General features: G+C 34.0%; 1 protein-coding gene across 1 annotated transcript in view; it reads left to right on the plus strand.

The window, feature by feature from the left end:
- The window catches only part of cngb1a (cyclic nucleotide gated channel subunit beta 1a), a 60,426-nt gene that overhangs the window by 5,791 nt on the left and 35,756 nt on the right, over window positions 1-18,879 (plus strand). Inside the window, exons 7-16 of the mRNA XM_056478628.1 lie at window positions 1,307-1,406; window positions 2,204-2,239; window positions 4,682-4,706; window positions 6,268-6,352; window positions 6,436-6,572; window positions 6,936-7,083; window positions 8,239-8,305; window positions 8,409-8,433; window positions 16,563-16,836; window positions 18,613-18,759. Coding sequence (XP_056334603.1) covers window positions 1,307-1,406; window positions 2,204-2,239; window positions 4,682-4,706; window positions 6,268-6,352; window positions 6,436-6,572; window positions 6,936-7,083; window positions 8,239-8,305; window positions 8,409-8,433; window positions 16,563-16,836; window positions 18,613-18,759 — 1,044 coding nt within the window. The remainder of the gene's footprint in view (window positions 1-1,306; window positions 1,407-2,203; window positions 2,240-4,681; window positions 4,707-6,267; window positions 6,353-6,435; window positions 6,573-6,935; window positions 7,084-8,238; window positions 8,306-8,408; window positions 8,434-16,562; window positions 16,837-18,612; window positions 18,760-18,879) is intronic.

The raw sequence follows: 18,879 nt of genomic DNA on the forward strand, positions 1-18,879 counted from the left end.
TATATATATATATATATAATTTTTTTTATTTATTTACTTTTTTTAGTAAAAGCTGATTTTTTTTTTACATCAATATAGTTTTTAGTTTTACATGATCTTTCTTTAATCTTGATCTTAGTTATTAATAATTGTTATTATTATGAATGTTGAAAACAGTTGTCACTGAATAATTTGTTTTGTGAAACTGATAATATTTCCAGCATTAGAAAAATGCAAAGAACGGTTTTTGCAGAAAAAAAAAACATTTTATTTTTTACTTGAATCAATTCAGTTTGTATTTATTTATTTATTTATTTATTTATTTATTTATTTATTTATATTTCTGTGTGGAGTTTGAATGTTCTCCCCATGTTGGCGTGATTTTCCTCTGGGTGTTCCAGTTTCCCCCACAGTCCAAATACATGCACTATTGGTGTATTGGATAAATTAAATTGACCGTAGTGTATGTGTGTGAATGAGTGTGTACGGATGTTTCCCAGTACTGGGTTGCAGCTGGAAGGGCGTCTGCTGTGTAAAACATATGCTGGATAAGTTGGCTGTTCATTCCGCTGCGGCGACCCCTGATGAATAAAGGAATAGGCTGAAGGAAAATGAATGATTTTATTTATTTATTTATTTATTTATTTATTTATTTATTTATTTATTTATTTATTTATTTATTTATTTATTTATTTATTTATTTGTTTATTAATTTATTTATTTGTTTGTTTATTTATTTATTTGTTTAATTGTTTATTTGTTTGTTTGTTTGTTTGTTTGTTTGTTTGTTTGTTTGTTTGTTATATTTTATTTTTTATTTGGTGGATTTTGTTTATTTTATTTTTGTCTTACTTTTATCTAACAGTTTCACAAAGTTATTAAATCAGCAGCAAATCAGTATTTGATAGTTTTCTAGAAGGATTTCTGAAGAATCACAACAAACACTGAAGCCTGAAAATGAAGTTTTGCTTCACAGGAATACATTTAATTTTAAACTATTTTCAAATTGAAACTAGCTAGGTGCATTATATATATATATATGTGTGAATGAATGAATGAATGAATGAATAAATGAATTAATAATAAGAAATAGGCAAAATAATCTGCATAAGAGACTTCTTTCAAAAGCTTTTAACTACCCAGAATGGAAAGTTTATGTATTTATCAAAGGCTCCTGCTTTACTTTTTTCTCTCTGGCTAAAGCTGTTTTGCTTTTATACCGTCCTCTGCCGCCACCTAGAGTACACATAGAGCACATCAGCTCCTTTGCATTCATTCACACCCTCACCGCTGCTGATGGACTTCACTGTATCTGTTCCTCCATCAGGGCTGGAATGATAGGCTGGATTGTGCAAGGTCTTGGAAAAGTGGTTCCTCAGCCGGATGAGAAATACAAGGGTCACACAGAGCCTGAAGAGGTCACCGAGGTATACAGACACACACACAGCACGCCTCCACAAATCCCACAATAACACACCGAGGCTTGGTGCAGGCAGATCACTTATTTGCTTATTTATCCAATGCTTTCATGCTCATTTATTCATATTTCTTCCTGCAAGTTTACTGGATTTGCTGCAGTTTACTGAATAAGCTCATTAGTTAAGCATATCGGAATAAGTGAAGCATATTAATGATTTGTATGGGCTTGTATTTATGAAGGATGATCATTCATGTGTTTAATAATAATCCAGTCACTTCGAATTAATTTAAACTTAGTCTAAATTTACAAATTGATCCCCCTTTATTAGGTTATTCAATGTAAATAAAAGTTTGCTGACTTTTTTTTTTAATTGTTTCATTAAATCAAATAATTTATAGTTTTTTTAATTAGTTGTAGTCTTACAACAGTCAAACAAATGAACAATATTAAGTTAACTTTAAGAAATCCCATTAGCCTATTACAGTTTTTCTCAGTCACTTGAGTACATTTCTCAGTTTGCAAAACAGTAAGTGCATTTCTCAAAACATGTACAAATAGCAAAACACCATGGATTACCTGCTAAAGCCAGTCTCTTGCTAAAAATCCTTATATATATATATATATATATATATATATATATATATATATATATATATATATATATATATATATATATATATATATATACCATGTAACTGTAGTTTTAATGAAGTTAGTGTCCTGCCAGAGCACATGCACAGTCTCAAAGGTGTCTTTAGGTTTTTTAAGGAGCTTCTGTGAGAGTTTTATTACATTTCCATTCAGCCTGCAGTTGTTCCAGTGGTTAAAGTGGATCCTCCAGTAAGTACAGTGTTTCTAAAGCAAACCATGGCAGGATCATGCTCGCTGTGTCAACATTAAAGGGGCCATATTCACACTTTTCCACATTAGCTGCTGTAAAGATAATGATATTTAATGTCTGATGTTCAACATTAAGCTTTAGTTTCAGTAAATATTGATCATTCTTAATATACAGTTAAAGTCTTAATTATTCGCCCTCCTGTGAATTCCTATTTCAAATATTTCCCAAATGATGTTTAACGGAGCAAGGAATTTTTCATAGTATTTCCTATAATATTTTTTCTTCTGGAATTTTTTTTTTTGGTTTTATTTCAGCTAAAATAAAAGCAGTTTTAATAATACTTTTAAGGTCAATATTATTAGCCTCCTCAAGCATTTTTTTTTCTAGTGCCTTTAAATGTCACATTAAGCTTCATAAAAATATCTAGTCAAATATTATGTGCTGTCATCATTGCAAAGTTAAAAAAAATCAGTTATTGGAAATGAGTTATTAAAACTATAATGATTAGAAATGTGTTAAATCATAATCTTCTTTCCCTTAAATAAATAAATGTATAGGGGGGGCTAATAATTCAGGAGGGCTAATAATTCTGACTTTAACTGTAGGTTTATATCTATATATAACTGCACAGTCATATGTCCCCTTTAAGATGCAGACACAATAATCTGGCCTATAAACTGGAAATGCGAGCTACTAGGGAACCAAACAAGCTTCTTTATGAACCTTGCCTGCGTTTCTGTTTGCACACAGTAATCAAAAGCATGTAGAACAGCTAAATACCAATGCATTTTTAGTTAGTTCTAATAAAATCCTTACAGCTTATCATTACTGTATTTATTTTTACAGCACATTAAAGTTGCAAACACAAGCTTGTCTGCTTTGGGTGGTTCTTACATAGGCTGAGTCTTCAAATCAAATCCCTCTTGATTAGAAATGCTCTTAAATTGAGCTTCAGATATATTAAAGTGATCATAATGCTCTGCCAAATGCTTGCATGGCTTGCAGATTAAAACAGTCGGCTTGCTTATACATACTGTAAGCATCACATATGGGTGTTTCTTCAACCATAATCTTACATAAAACTAACATTAGTTATATTGAGATTGCATTAAAATGCCTTATTTTATTTATTTGCAATTTTTACATGTACAGTTGAAGTCTGAATTATAAGCCCTCCTAAATTAAAAGCCCCCCTGTATTTTTTTGTCCCATTTTTTGTATTTTTTGTCCCCCCCGGTATTTTTTGTCCCCTGTATTTATTTTTTTCAACACATTTCTAAACATAATAGTTTTAATAACTCATTTCTAATTTTCAGGATACTAGTATTCAGCTTAAAGTGACATTTAAAGGCTTAACTAGGTTAATTAGGCAAGTTATGGTAATTAGGCATGTCATTGTATAACGTTGGTTAATTCTGTAGATACTTGAAACAAAAACATTGCTTAAGGGGGCTAATAATATTGCCCTTAAAATGGTTATAAAAAAATTAAAAACTTCTTTTATTCTAGCCTAAATAAAAGAAATAAGACTTTCTTTAGAAGAAAAAATATTATAGTAAATACTTTGAAAATTTCTTGCTCCATTAAACATAATTTGGGAAATTTATAAAAAAGAAAAAACATCACAGGAGGTGAACTGTAAGTGTATAAAAGTAAGATAAAGCAGTTTTTAAATTGTAGGTCTGTTTTAAAAGGGTCCTATTATGTTTTATTTAAAATATGTCATATAAAATATATCATATAAATCTCAGGTGTTCACAAAGAGTCTTTAAGTTTCTATTTCAGTTTCATTTCTGCAAATGCTCATTGATTTTTTGTGTATATTTTTAAATGCAAATGAGCTGTTGCTTCTCGCCCCCTTTCCAGAAGTGGGCGGAGCCATCCTCAAAAAAACAAAAAAAATAGTAGGACCCATTTAAATGAGTTTATTTTCTAGTTTCTGAATTTAGAGCCAAACGTGTCAAAAGTTGAAGAAGCACTGATATGTTCTCTAAACTTATTTTAATAACATTGTAAAATACAAAATATACTTATTATAGAAATTACACTCATTATAAATTATACTTATTAACAATATAGGCAAAGACAAAAGTACAAGGCAATCTACACTCTCAGAAATAAAGGTACATGAGCTGTCACTGGGATGGTACCTTTTCAAAAGGTACAAATTTGTTCCTAAAAGGTCCATATTAATACTTCAAGGGTACATATGAGTACCTAAAAAGACCAAAAGTGTTCCTCTTAAAATTTGTAGGTACTAATATATACTTCTGAGGTACCAATATGGACCCTTCAAGTACAAATGTGTACCTTTTGTAAAGGTACCACCCCAGTGACAGCTCTCGCACCTTTATTTCTGAGAGTGTAGAGCAGCTGTCTCCTTATTTTAACACCAAGATAAGTTGTATGAAGAGTTCTTTGTGTTTTCCATTTCTTTACAGGTTCAAGAGATCAAAAATGTCCGTGGTAAGTCCAGCCTCTTGATATAAAGCACTTATAATCATAATGGTCATAAACTTAATTTTTACAACTAAAATATTGTATATGATGAGCAACCTTTCATTGAGTAAATATGAAAACTTTTACAAATGTTTTACTATGGTATTACTTAATTTTCACCCTTTTTATACCCTGTTTAAAGTGTATGAGATATGGAGAAGTGTCCAAATTAACAATTTTATTACAGTGATGATTAATTATGACAGATAATAGGACAGTATAAACAAACTCAAGCACCGGGTTAAAAAAAAATTGTTTAAAAATTAAATCTGAACTTTGGGTTTGTCCAAATTTGCCACAAATATAACCCAGCATTTTATAGTTTATAATTCCAAGCACAAAATGTTTTTGAGAGTCATAAAACGTCTCAAAAACTATTTCTAGTCAAAAACAAACCCATATTTCTGAACCCTGAGTGGAATAGCTTACCAACTTCCTTTATATCTACTTCCTCTTTTCATCCATTCGTCAACTCACATGTCTTATTTACAGTTAAGCAGCCGATGTAAATGTTTTTCAAATCATTAGTTTGATTGATTTATTTATTTATTTAGAGCCATACAAAATTGTTTTCAGCAGTAACAGGTTGGTTGGTTGGTGAAGTTTGTGATGAGGAAGAGCTTCATTATATGTAACTGTGTTTGTTGTTAATTGTAAGGTCTTTAATGGGACCTGGTTGAAAATGAGATGTTGCATCTCAAGTGTTTGTTCTCTGAGTAAAACATGGGCATCAATGCTCCAATTTTAATGTGATTAAGACAATACTCTGATTAAAAGTTTACCTTGTAAACAGCAATTTTTGATGACCTTAATCCAACTAAAGTCATTAACGAAAAAACAGAAATCGAATTACATGGAGTATTCCTATTTTAGCTTCATTATTAAAGTGCAGATATGTAAACACCGCAATCAAACTATTACCATCATGTAGGACTTTTTGCCGAATTTTGTGACTGGATATTCCACACACACACACGGCTGTTTGACACTATTCTCTGCACCTACTGAGTAAGTGAAGGACCACAGACACACACACACACCGTGAAATGCTGAGGTTTTTTCTTTTCATTCGATGTGCGCTATCAAATTTCATTAAAACAACACTCTCCCACCAGTCCTTACTTCCGATTCTCATCCAATACCTCAGTTTGTCATAGGGGCATGCATGAAATGTTCCTAAATGAAATCGAAAGTGTCGAACTGAAGTTAAAGTCGAAGAATTAAAAATGAAACACCTGAAATTACATGAAACTCTGAAGGAAATGTTGAATAGCGTGCTGACGCAATGATGGTAACCGATCTATGTCTATAACATGTAAAACGAGATCATGAACTCTCAAAAAGCAACTCATGTAAACACCTTAATCATATTATTGTCTTATTCAGATTAAGGCAAATCATTTCATTACTGATGTCCATGTAAACGTAGTCATTGTTTGATTTTTGTAAACCCTTGGCAATGATTATTCTGAGAGAATGTGAATGCAGTGAAGAGAAATGACACCAGTGTCCTGATTGCGACTGTCAGCAGATGATCTGGTGGCTGATATTCCAGTGGTGGAGGTTGTGTCTGATGAGGAGACGGACGCCACCAACGTGCCCTTCTCTCCCAGGTATCCGATCATCAGCTGTCAAACACTAATCAGTCAATCATGGTAGAACTCGGCTTCAGATCTGCCTGCTCATTCTCTTTCAGGGTAATAGAATGGATCAAGCATGGTTTTGAGAAGGTCATTCCTCAGTCTCCTATGCATCTTCGTCCTCCGTCTGCTGCAGAAACCCCTGCCCAAAGACCTGCTTCTGCTCCTGTGACTCCCTGCAAACAAGAGCCAGGTAAACCTTCAACAATCAGGGCTTTTCATGAATTTCTGGAATATCATGGAATTTTATATTTAAAGCTAGATTTTTCGATAGTCTACAGAACAAACAATCGTTATACAATGACTTGCCTAGTTAACCTACCTGTAGTTAAACCTTTAAATGTCCCTTTAAGTTGAATACTAGTATCCTAAAAATATCTAGTCAAATATTATGTACCGTCATCATGGCAGAGCTAAGAAAAATCAGTTATTAGAAATGAGTTATTAAAACTATTATGTTTAGAAATAAATGTACCGTACAGGGGGCTAATAATTGAGGAGGGCTAATAATTCTGACTTTAACTGTATGTGTGATTGTGTTTTTTTTTGTCATTAGCACCTGCACCTGCCCCAACCCCTGCTCCTCCACCTGCACCAGCCCCAGCACCTCCTCCTCCACCTGCAGCTCCACCTGCACCTGCACCCGCACCTACACCTGCAGCTCCTGAGCAGCCCAAAGCAGCTGAAGACTCCAAAGGCAACAAGTACGTTTTCGTTTAGCATTTGTTTGCTTTGTTTTGTTTTGCTTTTATATGTTTTAGTTCTTGTTTTGTTAGATTTTCTGTGTGTTTGTCTGTTTGTTTAATTAATACATTTTTTATTTTTTATTATTTAGTTTTTGTGTTTCTTTTTTGTTTAACAGAGTTTGTTTTGTTTTCTTTAACTATTTATTTGGTTTTGTTTATGTTTCGTTTGTTTAATTTTTGTATTATTAATTAAATTTTTACACCGTTTGAATTTATTATTTGTTGGATCTTTTAGTTTATTTTTGTCTGTTTAGTTTTGTTTTGTATTGCGTTTGATTGTTAGTTTTTTTTTAGTTGTGTTGTGTTTGTTTTGTTATTTACAGCGTTAGTTTTTGTTTTATTTATGTTTTGTTTATTTTTTGTTTTATTAATCTTTTTTTTCAGAGTTTGAATTCATTATTTGTTGGATATTTTGGTTGCTTTTTGTCAGTTTAGTTTTTGTTTGTTTTGTTTTGTTTTGCTTATATATTTTTCAGTTTCAGTTCTGGTTTTGTTAGTTTTTTTTGTTTTAGGGTTTGTTTGTTTGTTTGTTTGTTTGTTTGTTTGTTTGTTTGTTTGTCTGTTTGTTTGATTTATTCATTTATTTGGTTTTGTTTATTGTTTTTGTGTTACTTTTTGTTTAACATCATGTTTGTTTTGTTGTTTACAATTTTGTTTGTTTGTTTGTTTTTATTACTTTTTTGTTTGTTTGTTTAATTTTTGTTTTATTAATTTAATTTTTACAGAATTTGAATTCATTATTTGTTGGATGTTTTTGGTTACTTTTTGCCTGTTTAGTTTATGTTTATTTTGTTTTGTATTGCTTGTATGTTTCAGTTCTGCTTTGTTTTGATTTTTTATGTTTGCTTTTGCTTTACATGTTGGATTTACATATTTTTTTTTCCTAATGTTCTTTTTGCTTTTGTTTTATTTTCATCTTTGTTAGTTACGTTTTCATTTGATTTGTCTTTAATTATATTTAGTTTATGTTTTGTTTTTTATTTGGTCTTTTGTTAATCTGTAATCTGTTTTTGTGCTTGTTTTTGCTTTGTATTTGTTTGTTTTTTTAGATCTAAACCAATTGTTTGGATATATTTTAAATAATGACATGCATTATTATTTTTTAACTTGAAGTATGGTTGGCTGGATTGTACAGGGGCTCGGACGCATGATGCCACAACCAGTCCTGAAACCAAAAGATGTGAGTGTGCTTCTAAACAACCTACTGTATAATGCTTGTCACAATAAACTTCACTGTCAGTCTTCCATTTACTAATATTGAATCCTTTTGTGTTAAATTACAGGATGGCTCCGATATAGTACAAAATGGTAAGTTGTTTTAACATCTCTTCATTCCCTTCTTAGATTTACATAACAGATTTTTCCCCCCAAAAAACTTTGGTTTGAATATATCAGCGGCATTGCTATTCTCTCACTGCTTATTTGTAGGGTGGAGGTGTTAACTCAGCTCCTCTTCTCCTTCTGTTTCAGGGGAGAAGGCCATAAAAACCCCCTAAACAAAAGGAGAAGACGACTGGGGGACTCATTACCTCCACAAAGACACAGCGAAAGATGCACACACACACACACACACACGCACACACACACACACACACACACATACACACACACATCCTATATATCCACAGAAACACAACTGCTTTGAACGTTAATAGCAGTTATGATGTACAATGGTCTTTTTAGTGTCTTTCTTAGTGATTTCTGTTAAAGGGATACTCTAGTTCAGTGTTTCCCAACCCTGTTCCTGAAGGCAAACCAACAGTACACATTTTCAACCTCTTCCTAATCAAACACATCTGAATCAACTCATCAGGATATTAGAAGAGATTTCAAAACCTGAAATGAATGGGTCAGAAAAGGGAGACATCCAAAATATGTGCTGTTGGTTTGCCTACAGAAACAGGGTTGGGAAACACTGCTCCAGTTCACCTAAAAAGGAACATTTACTTACTATTTATGCACCCTCAGGTGGTTTCAAACCTTTATGAGTTTCTTTCTTCTGTTGAACAAAAAGAATATATTTTGAAGAATGTTGGGACCCTGTAACCACTGACTTCCATAATAGGAAAAACAAATACTATGGAGGTCAATGGTTACAGGTTTTCAGCATTTTTCGAAATATCTTCTTTTGCTCTCAACAGACAAAAGAAATGCATAAAGGTCTAAAACAAGACCAAGGGTGAGTAAATGATGACAAAATGAAAATCTTTGGGCAAATTATCCCTTTAACTGCATTACTGATTAGCATACTGGCTTGCTAATTGTGATAATTTAATTTAACTGCTTTGATGATTAGTAAGTCAGTCAGAGTTTACATTGTCCTTTGCTGCTGTAGAGTTTGAATTGTCAATTTGCACTCGTTGTCGCTGAATGGGATTTGAACATTTCCGCCTTTAATTGATCAGAGACTGTAGTCAAGCCCCAAACTTGCTTTCTGAAAAAAACACCAAGCTTTCTGGGGGAAAAAAAACTTAGCTGCCTGTAAATGTTACAACTCCCAATTTTGAAAAAAGAGACATTTTGTAATATGTAAAAAAGCAAGAATCTGTGATTAAAAAAAACAAAAAAACTTTTATTTAATTGACAATAGTACAAAAAAAAGTGCAGATGTTGTCATTGACAAGGTTACATTTTGATTTTGATGGCTGCAACATACTGCAAAAAAAATGAGACCAAGGTTTTTGAAAAGGTCCACAATAACCGCATAAACTTTTTCATGCTTGGCTATATAAGGAGTATCTTAATCTTTTACAAAGTTGCATTTTACAAAACCTCTACTTTTCCAGATTTGGGGTTTGTACACTAGGATGGGAGAAAGTGTTTTAGCAACAAACATTTTTACACACAAATAATTACAGATTTTTTTTCTTCAGCTGAAATTAAAACGCTGAGGTTAAAATGGGATTTTAAAAAGTTCTGACACCATAGTTGGGCTTGTCTTTATCCTAATCTAGAGATCGCATTTAAAGAAACACTCTACTTTAAAAAAAATAAAAAGGCTCAATTTACTAATTTTTCTATGGTTGTAGTATATAAAATGAATGCCTCAGCCTGCTTTGCAGTGATAATTTTGCAAGGATCATAATGCATTCGGCTTATTTTTCAGTATATTGTTTGATCTGTATCGTTAGATTATGTATTTTATGAATTAATTGATTATAAGGGCTATTATTAACTGTAAATCCCCTAATGGGAAAGGTTGGTTGGTTTGTCGAACATCAAGTCATACTAAATCTGTTATCTGAGTCTGAGTCTTTCGTGGCTCAATGTTTCAGGGCGCATATTATCATTGCACCTAGCGCAGCCATGGTACAGGTACTGTTATACCTGACTGAGAATATAGTTCTTAGTGATATTGACTAAATAGTAACATTATTTCCCTTCTGTCTTGTTACATGATGTAACTACAGAAGACTCAGACATTAAATAGTAAAATTATCATTATATATATATTATATATATATAATTACCATTATTACTTTTTAAATGCAAATAGTCAAATCCAATTCAATTCATTATGCTAAGCTAATCTAAGATAATAGTGACTCTGCCAGAACAAGAAATCAACTGAATGGATTTAAAAATGGTTCAAGTCAAGTGTTAACTCTAGGAGATTTGAAAATTAGCGTTTTCTTTTTTTAAAACAGTGGAGTGTTCCTTTAAGGAGCACATTAATACCCATTATTCCTGCCATTTAAGCTATATATATATATATATATATATATATATATATATATATATATATATATATATATATATATATATATATATATATATATATATATATATGTATAAAAGAATAAATAAATCCCATATATCTCCATGCCATTGCCTACATTGCCTGCTATAAACGCAACAATTATCCTGAATGCTTTAAGAAATAAAACCCATGCTAAGCCATCCTTAAGCATCAGGCTCGCTACATCCGGGTGGCACATTATTATGCTGTATATTGTTTGCTGTTTATGTTTGTGTCATTGTACAAGGTTATTATCGCTAACACAAAACAGGCAGCTATCTTTGTCCGCTGTATGAAGTCACTCATAAATAAATGATTTCAAAAATCCGATGGTTTGTTTTGTGGTCAGAGCAGAAATGTGTCAAATGATTGCAAATATGAAATATTGTTTTGTGGTTATTTGCAACTCCATCAGCTTTGATGACATTAAAAAGCAGCTGAAATGTTTTGTGCGTTTAAAAATAATGTTATTTTAATTTTAACTTATTTAATTAACTGAGTAATGTTGCCTTCACTGCAAAAAATACTGGGTTCCACACAATCCTATCATCTCATCTCAACGCAAAATGATTAAGTCAACTTAATGGTTTTTACAATTTTAAGTTGATTGAACAAAAAACAATTAAGTTGTTCCTTAAAAACTCAAGAACTGTTTTCTTTCATTCATTCATTCGTTGATTTTCCTTCGACTTCGGATTTTCCTCCCTTATTTATCAGGGGTCACCACAGCAGAATGAACCGTCAACTATTCCAGCATATGTTTTACGCAGCGGATGCCGTTGCTTCCAGCCGCAACCTAGTATTGGGAAACACCCATGCACTTTCACATTCACACACACACTCACACACACACACAAGCTCATACACTACAGCCAATTTAGTTCCATCCAGCGCATGTCTTTGGACAATATATATATATATATATATATATATATATATATATATATATATATATATATATATATATATATATATATATATATATATATATATATATAAATAATAATATTAATAAATATATATATATAAATATATATGTATATATATATATATATATATATATATATATATATATATATATATATATATATATATATATATATATATACTACTGCCCCACCTAGGACTCGAACCAGCGACCTTTTTGCTGTGAGGCAACAGTGCTAACCTAAGTAGTTTGAACAAGCAGCAAAAAATATTGTAAGGATTTTTAAATCATTATTATTTGTTAATGGTCTCAATGTTGTTTATTTATGTCAAATACTTGAATTAATCTAGTTATTTTAATTGAGTCAACCAATCAGGATACTATTTACTGTTAGCAGTAACAACAACCATCAAGTTCAGTTAAAGTAACTGAAAAACTTCACGTAACAAAAATGTGTTCACTCAAAAATGAAATTTGCTGTTTGTTCAAACTACTCATTTAAATTGAGCTCAAACAACACAAGTCTTGAGGCTTTTTTGGGACAACTGAATTGCTTTATGTTCGATCCACTTAAATTTGTAAAAACTATTAGGTTAACTGAATTCCTTCATTTTGTTCCAACACAAAAAGATTGTGTGGAACCCAACATTTTTTGCAGCATTGATCATAATCGTGTTTTGCAGTTCAACAGTTTTAAACTACATTACAACAGTTTTTAAACTACAAAGTTTTAAAATACATTAAACAAAGCAAGAGGAACGTATTAAAGGGTATTGCTAAGCATATAAACACTTTTTGAGTGTTTGGAGAAACTCCTGCAGTGTCCTCTGACTGGCTTCTGCGCTGACGTGTCAAATAAAAGTGTATAACTTAATCTGATGTAACAAAGATAATATAGTGCAGCAAAATGTGGCATTCAGTTTTAATTGTGAGAGCTGTGATATAGCTTATCAAGTTTTATATTTAGCATTTTGTGCCCCTTCTGATGAATTTGTGTGGCATTTTTGTTGATTTTGGTGGTATTTTTGATACAAGGACCCATTCGTTTATGTTGTATATGTAACATATTTTAGACCCCCAACTGCTAAATTTGCACATTTTGTAATCAGTAAGAAACGTCATGCAGGGTATTCAGGGAAAGTCAGTTTACAGTTATTCATTGTAAATAATACAGAAATTTACTTATTTTTAGTGTAATTTTTTTAGTTTTTTACTATTAAAATGACAGACATTTTTTACAGTGTTATTAATTTGCAGTAACTAGTTAATTTGTAGCTAATTACCATGGCTAGACAGAATATGTAGACATTATTTAGTTATTTCTATGCAGAATTTAGTAAAAAATAAAAATAAAAAATCTGCAGATTCATATGAAATGATTTTGGGAGTATAATAATTAAAAACTTAAAACATTATTGAATATAATGTAATGTGTACGTACTGTACATAGCACATTTATTGTGTATGGCAGGGGTCACCAAACTTGTTCCTGAAGGGCCGGTGTCCTGCAGATTTTAGCTCCAACCCTAATCAAACACACCTGATCGAGCTAATCAAGGTCTTACTAGGTATACTTAAAACACCCAGCCAGGTGTGTTGAGGCAAGTTGGAGGTAAACCCTGCAGGGACACCGGCCCTCCAGGACGGAGATTGGTGACCCCTGGTGTATGGCCATACACCCAAAGCGCTTCACAATCATGAGGGGGGGTCTCTCCACTGCACCACCAGTGTGCAGTATCCATGTGGATTATGCGACTGCAGCCACAGGACAATGGCACCAGTATACTCACCTCACACCAGCTACAGGTGAAGTGGAGAGAGAGTAATAGAGCCAATTCTGTGGATGGGGAGGCCATGATGGGTAAGGGCCGATAGAGGGAATTTGGACAAGACACCGGGGTTACACCCATACTCCTTATGAGATTTTTAATGACCACAGAGAGTCAGGACCTAAGTTTAACGTCTTATCCGAAAGACAGCGCTCACTGACAGTATAGTGTCCCCTTCACTATACTGGGGCATTAGGACTCACACAGACCACAGGATGAGCGCCCCCTTGTGACCTCAGTAACACCAATTTCAACAGCAACCTAGTTTTCCTATGTGGTCGCCCATCCATGTACTGACCAGACTCAGCCCTGCTTAGCCTAAGCGAGTAACCGGTCTTGGCCTGCAGGATAATATGGCTGTGACAATAAATAAAATAAAACTATTAAGTAAAAAATTTGATTTTTAACTGTAATTTAAGGTTTACGATGCAGATCCAATCAGATCAATTTGTTTAGTAAACAAAGCAAGTCTCATATAATACAGTCAAGCCTGAAATGATTCATACACCCTGGGAAATTATGACTTATAGTTCAAATGTAAATATACTGTAAGGTGAAACATTATTTTTTCCACAACGATGCCTCTTGTATATCATCTTATTTTCTTTTGGGAGAAGCCTGTGTTGTTTCCGGTCCAAAAAAATAGCTGGTTGAATAAAAGTAACTTTAAATCAGAGACTACCAGGGGTATGAATAATGGCTTGACTGTATATCTATTAAAAGATAAAATATATTTACACACTGTATTGTAAATAAATCGTATAAACATTTGCAAATTAGTTAATGAACTTACTATAAAAACTGAATAAATATATATTTACACACATTTACACACAGTTGAAGTTAAAACTACCAACATTTTTTTTCAGGGGGCTAATAATTCAGGAGGGCTAATAGTTCTGGATTCAACTGTAGGTAAATGGATATGCTCAATGATGGGCAAAAATATCTGCGGATTCCGTGTGGGCCTACTAACTACACCCAATACTGGATATGAGGTGCAGATTTTCCCAATGCTTCATATTCAGAGGATCACAAAAAAACTAAATCAATCAGTTTAAAACTTCAGTCTTTGAGTTGAATCTCAACATACAGTTGAAGTCAGAATTATTAGCCCTCCTCAATTATTAGCCCTCCTATTTATTTTTCCCCCAATTTCTGTTTAATGGAAAGAAGATTGTTTCCAACACAATTCTAAAGATGACAGTTTTTAATAACTCATTTCTAATAAGTGATTTATTTTATCTTTGCCATGATGACAGTAAATATATTTGACTAGATATTTTTCAAGACACTTCTATACAGCTTACAGTGACATTTAAAGGGCACATAGTTTACCTCTTTTTTATGATTTAATATTAATATTATGGTTCTTCTGAGTGTGCCAGTTTAGGTTCAGTTTAAAACACAGTTCAGATTGTTTTATTATAATGTGTTAAAACGTGTTACTTTGGGGGCGTGTCCACAGTTCACTGATTTATGGGTGTGTTGCTTCACATGAAAATTAGTTTCGGCTTCCTGCCCAACGTAACAAGGGGGCGGAGCCAAGAGCTCACCCGCTCTGTGTTTGCAACAGAGTCAGACAGGCAGAGAGAAGAGGCAGGAGGGAGAGGATCAGCATTCAGCCGTACATGTACGACTCTGACACAGACCAAGCAGAGAGTACAAAATCATTTGTGTCTTTGTACAGTTTTACAGCCAACTGTGTGCTAGTTTCAAGTGCCGAGCTTGTACACAGAAACTAATAACCACGCACACTGAATTAACTTTGACTGAGGCACCGGATGGGCCGCTCGAAGCCGCGACACGGCACACCAGACACTCTCTGTGGCGCGGCAGAAACATGAAGTGTCCCGAATCGTCGCGCCACGCATTTTTGAATTCTAAACAGAGGTTTCTATCAGGGTACACACAACGGCGCTTCAAGTTGGCGGCTGGAAGCGCCGTTGTGTGTACCCTGATAGAAATCTATGTTTAGAATTCAAAAATGCATGGCGCTGCGTCAGCATCGCGCCACGCAGAGCGGCGCTTCTAGTGTGTGACCTGAAGGCAAGTTTGTTATTTTATTTCCAGTGGTGAGATGCGCACATGAGGCAAAGCGCTTGCACAATTCCAGCTGCACCTAGTTAAGATCACAGGGAGCTTCTGTGATCGCGAGAAATGCAAATGGCTGAAGTATAAGGTAGACGCAATGAGAAGTACAGATGTTTGCAAACCTACCTAAAGATACAACCAATAATTCCGATTAGAGCAATAATGTGGAGAATATTGATCTTGTGTTGAGCCCAATGAGCCTTGCATCTAAAATTAGAGATAGGGTGTTCCTTTAGTGATATGGCTTCAACTCACGCTGAAAATGGCAGACGTGAATCAACAAACTGAGGATATGATGACGCGCCTGTCAATCAATATTGGTGGGCGGGGGACTGCACTCCTACATCAAGTTGCGGTCGGCCTGAAAACCGCTCCAATTGGTCCACCGTTTTTATGTTGTTGAATTGAAAGAAAAGCACTGGGTGTGCTTATATCACCCAATATGACGGTCTATACCCTATACCTACACACATGTCTGTCCAAACAGCTTGAAAAGTAGATTTTTCACCATAGGTGCCCTTTAAGGCTTAACTAGGTTAATTAGACAAGTTAGGGAAAATAGGCTAGTCATTGTATAATGATGGTTTGTTCTGTAGATAATCTAAGAACAAAAATGTTTAAGGGGGCTAATAATATTAACCTTAAAAAAATTTTTATTACAAACTGCTTTTATTCTAGCTGAAATAAAACAACATTTTCTCCGGAGGAAAGATTATCATAGGAAATACTGTAAACAAAATCCTTTCCCTGTTAAACATCATTTGGGAAATATTTGAAAGGGAAAAATAAATTGACTGGAGGGCTAATTATTGTGACTTCAACTATATATGTTCTGTGGTGTGTGCAGTGTGTATCCTGCAGGACCCGTGTGATATGGTTCTGGAGGAGGTGGACTCAGACTGGGAGGCCCGGCAGCGGGAGCAGGACGTCCCGCAGGAGGAGCCGCTGCAGCAGGAGGCCTCGACACTCCTGCAGGTCCTGCCCAACATCCTGCCGCACGTGCTGGCCATGCAGGAGCAAGAGCAGGAGGACGCCGAGACCCAGACCGAGCGCTGGACGCCGCTCATCGAGAGCATCAAGAAAGAAGCGGAGGAGAGCGCCATAGCAAACATGGAGGAGAGGTCAGGAGACATTCACATTTAGTCATTTAGCAGATACTTTCGTCCAAAATTACAATTGAGGAGGCGTTTATCGATTCAGAAGAGGCAATACACACAAGAAGTGCTAATTAATTATGTTTTCAAGCCCACTCACCTGCGGGAAGATTTGCTCAATATATTTTGAAGGCTAGTTTGACGTAAAAAGTAGGATTAGATTATTGATTAGGGATGTCCCGATCAGATTTTTTTGCCCTCGAGTCTGAGTCCGAGTCATTTGATTTTGAGGATCTACCAATACCGAGACCAGATCCGATAGAGATCCGATAGAAAATAAGGATGTTCCTTATTTTTAATTTAATTCTCCTTATTTTAACATTCAACAACTCTGTTAACTAACAGAGCACTTCTGTGAGGTATCTTGAACAATCAAGTCATAAATAACACCAATTCTTCACTTTTGGACTTTAGTGCAACAATAAATATACAAAAAATCTAATATTAAAACAAAGAGCACATCAATGTTGTCGTCATCAACTTTGAAATACCTCCAGACTGCAGATGTACTCACGCTTTCCGCTTCAAGCTGCTTCCGTGTTCTACTTTGCCGGCATTTAACCAGTAGCAATAACCAACTCTGCAACAAGGTGATGTCATGCCACACACGCTGCTGTTTCTGTGTGAAGTCAAGAAAGAGGTCTAACTCTGTGCCACCGCATAACTATAGATGTGTTAAAAAATAATGAGAATATATACAGTTGAAGTCAGAATTTTCTTTTTTAAATATTTCCCAAATGACGTTTAACAGGGAAAGGAAATTTTCACTTCACAATTATTTTTTCTTCTGGAGAAAGTCTTATTTTATAAGTCTAACTTTATTTTGGCTAGAATAAAAGCAGTTTTAAATTTTTTTTAACTATTAGAGGTGAAAGTTATTAGCCCCTTTAAGATATTTTTTTTTTCGAGTTGCTAGTTAAGCTTTTAAATGTCACTGTAAGCTGAATACTAGTATCTTGAAAAATATCAAAAAAATTATTTACTGTCATCATGACAAAGATAAAAGAAATCAGTTATTGGAGATGACTTAAGTATAACTAATATGTTTAGAAATGTGTTGAAAAAAATCTCTGTTAAACAGAAATTGGAGAGAAAAAATAAACAGGGGGCTAATAATTCAGAGGGCTTATAATTATATTATATATATCTATATTTATCTATCTATCTATCTATCTATCTATCTATCTATATATATATATATATATATATATATATATATATATATATATATATATATATATATATATATATATATATACGAGTCCTGATCGGGAGGTAACATCTGATTCCGATCAAGTCTGAAACCGTGTGATTGGGCCCGATTTCCGATCACGTTATCGATTTGGAGATCCCTAATTACAACCAGTCCTGAGAATTTCTGAAGTAATGTGCTGTGTAATGATATCAAGCTGCTTTTAGCACTTTCCAGAGTTTATCTTTAGGTTTAGAGTGTCATATCTTTCCTCTTCTGCCCAGGTTATGCCATATAGCCTCTATACAGTGCTTCCGGAAAGTATTCATATTCATTATGGGGTATTGTGTGTAGAATTTTGAGGAAATAAATGAATTTAATCCATTTTGGAATAAGGCTGTAACATAAACAAATGTGGAACAAGTGAAGCGATACGAATGCTTTCCGGAAGCACTGTATAAGCCACATGAAATGTTGTTGTATTTAATACACAGCAGCATGTTAGGATACTCACTTCATTTGCATCTTCCTGTTTGTGTGTTTGTGTGTAGACTGCAGCAGGAGCGTGTGGAAGCAGCTCGTATGGCGGAGGATTTGGCCCGTCAGGCTGCAGAACTGGCGGTCCGACAGCTGGAGGAAGAGCACACCGCACAGATCATCATCGAAACCAAAACTGAAGAGCCAGAAAATGAGGAGCAGTAAGTCACACACACACACCACACACTCCTGCCCTCCTCTGTGTTTCTATGACCTGAGATCTGGGGTGTGATAAACCACAATTTGGCAACCAAACGTATTTATTGCAACCAATGCGCTGT

This window comes from Danio aesculapii, chromosome 18 (assembly GCF_903798145.1).
Source record: "Danio aesculapii chromosome 18, fDanAes4.1, whole genome shotgun sequence".
Classification (NCBI taxonomy): domain Eukaryota; kingdom Metazoa; phylum Chordata; class Actinopteri; order Cypriniformes; family Danionidae; genus Danio; species Danio aesculapii.